Below are 2,641 nucleotides of genomic sequence, written 5' to 3'. Positions count from 1 at the left end.
GAACACGCCTACAACAAGTTCTGCGGCAAGAAAGTGAAGGAGAAGCTCAGCAATTTCCTGCCGGACCTGCCGGGCATGATCGACCTGCCCGGCTCCCACGACAACAGCAGCCTGCGCTCGCTGATCGAGAAGCCCCCCATCTGCGGCAGCTCCTTCACCCCCCTCACCGGCACCATGCTGTCGCGGGTTCCCGCCTCCATGCCGGCCCGGTGAGCCCGGGGCCGGGAGCTGGGGGGGGCCCCAGGGGGCAGGAGGGGCCCAGCCCGGCCTGACCTGCCCTGTCTCCTCTCCCCAGCTGCCCGAGCAGTGCCGGCTCATGCACATCCAGCCACCCAAGAAGAAGAACAAGCACAAGCACAAGCAGAGCCGCACCCAGGATCCCGTCCCCCCGGGTAAGGCTGTGCCTCCCTGCCACCCCCTCTCCCATCCAGCCCTGGGGGGTGCCCAGCTCATCCAACACTCTTGTTTCTCCAGAAACCCCCTCGGATTCCGACCACAAGAAGAAAAAGAAGAAAAAAGAGGAGGATCCAGAACGGAAGAGGAAGAAGAAAGAGAAGAAGAAAAAGAAGGTGGGTGGGGAGAGCAGGGTCCAGTTCCCAGCCTGTGCCCGCCCACCCGAGGCAGCAGCAGGGAGCCAGTGAGCTCCTAGGGGTGTTGCTGCCTGCAGCTCCCACGGGACATGTCTGTCCTTCCTCCACAGAACCGGCACAGCCCCGAGCACCCGGGGGTGGGTGGCTCCCAGGCCAGCAGCAGCAGCAGCCTGCGGTGAGGCCTCCCTGGGGACCCGCAACCCACGGAAACAGCTGAGACTGACCCAGGAGGGACTTGTCCCTTCTGCAGCACTTGGCAGGGGGGCTTGGGCAAGCCTGCCATCCCCCCCAGCAGAGAGGACGCCCCTGAAGCCCCCAGCGTGCATCATGCAGCCAGCCAGGACCAGGGGACACGGACTCTGCTGGCACTGGGCCTGCCAACCTCCACCTTTTATACCAAAACAACCTATTCCATTGGGATCTCTCTTTTTTAGTCACCTTTTAATTAAAAGTATCTGCTCTGAGGGGCTGGTGGCTCCTGCAGTCCACAGTGAGGCAAGGAGCGGGGGAGTCCCAGGGGTGCTGGGACACCCAAGTGGTGGTTGAGCTGCTGCCCCAGCTCTCAGCTCATCTCCCCCCCTCTCCTGCCCGGGCAGGGGTGGGGTGGGAGGGGCAGAGCTTTGGGGGCTGGGCTGAGGGGCTCTGCTGCCCCTGGCCTCTGGGGCGTGGCCAGGATGGGGTGACAGGAAGAGGCACCATGTCCCCGTGCAGCAGTGGCTGCTGGCTGAGTGCCCAGGGGTGCCGGTGTGGGCACTGGGAGCCCCAACAGCCACGGCTGGTGCCCAGGGCCGTTGGTTCCAGCGTCGTGCGCAGCAGCCGGAGCTTCCCCCGCCCCTGTGGACCCCCCCCCAGATCCCCTTTCCTCGCTTCCTGGGAAATCCCCTTACCTCCTGCAGGGGCAGCATCCAAGGAGGCACCTTCCTGCACTGGTCTGGGACCGGCTCTGCTGGGGACCCTCTGACCCCCAGGGGTGGGAGGGACAGTCAGGATCCTTGAAGGGGGGCTCCTCTGTCCCTGGATGCTAAACAAAGCACACACATCTGCTGGGGTGGCTCATTAAATATCCTTTTATTCCTCATTTTTTAAATGGCTAATAGTAATAAAAAAAACAATGGTGTGGCTCTGCGGCAGCCACGGGAGAGATATTGCCGTGAGAAAGAGTCAAGTAGTGCCTGAAGTGTCACAGGCCCCACGCAGGGGGAGTTGCCTGGGCAAGGGTTGGGAGGGGAGGAGCTCTGGGCTCCTTTTGGCTGCGTTGGGTTTTTGGCATGTGACGAGAAAATATTGCTGTGCAGGGATGCACCCTGCTGGCCTTCCTCTTCCCAAACGGAAATAAAACCAACTGTGACAGTGAGAAAATCCCATCAGCCCCACTGGAAAAAACAAAACAAAATAAAAAGCAGCCACCACCTCCCCACCCTCCAACATAAACTCTGAAGAAACATCATTAAAAGAGCAACAATCACCAGTGGGGAAAGGCTGGAGCCCGTGGGTATTTCCGACCCAGCTCCCCCTCCAGCAGCACCTGCAGGTGCTGCTCAGGGGGGCTGTGGCCCACCCAGGATGGGGGGCTGGAGGCTGCACAACTGAAGAGCAGGGAATGGGGGGTGAGGTCCTCATTTGAGAGCACCATGTCCTTGGATAGGGCTGGGGAGACCAGGGCAGCCCAGGGGTGGCAGCTGCTGTCCCAGAGCCCTGCCTGGGGCAGGCGGGGGTGGCACTGCTGGGCACTGGCCCTGGCTCATCCCATGTCCCCCCTCTGGGGACAAGGACAAAGTGGGGGCTCAGACCTTGGCCAGGGAACAGGTTAATTTCTTCCTCTCTCTGGGTAAGATATATAATTTCTGCTTTTTTTTTTTAATATTTATATTTATATATATAGATATTTATATATACACACACCTGGTAACTCAGAAAGAGAAAAAAAATAGAATCCGTAACAATAATAATAAAAAAAAGTATTCTGGTTTAAAAACAATCCATTCCTACCACGCTAGGCGAGCGGTTGATTGCACAAGGCCCACGAGTGGCTGCGGCCCCTGAGCCCCCCG

General features: G+C 59.4%; 1 protein-coding gene across 1 annotated transcript; it reads left to right on the top strand.

Moving 5' to 3' along the window:
* Positions 1-3: 3 nt before the first annotated feature.
* On the top strand, positions 4-769 carry MED19 (mediator complex subunit 19; the record flags this gene model as incomplete). Its single annotated transcript, XM_009998186.1, is given in 5 exon segments — positions 4-180; positions 183-209; positions 296-392; positions 475-569; positions 701-769. Coding segments are annotated over 5 exon segments (465 nt in total), but the record flags the coding sequence as incomplete, so codon positions are not given.
* Between the last annotated feature and the right edge of the window lie 1,872 nt (positions 770-2,641).

This window comes from Chaetura pelagica, unplaced genomic scaffold (assembly GCF_000747805.2).
Source record: "Chaetura pelagica isolate M959 unplaced genomic scaffold, ChaPel_1.0 scaffold35, whole genome shotgun sequence".
Lineage (NCBI taxonomy): Eukaryota > Metazoa > Chordata > Aves > Apodiformes > Apodidae > Chaetura > Chaetura pelagica.
The sequence above is the reverse complement of the archived record's forward strand: the minus strand, read 5'-3'. Positions and strand labels throughout refer to the sequence as shown.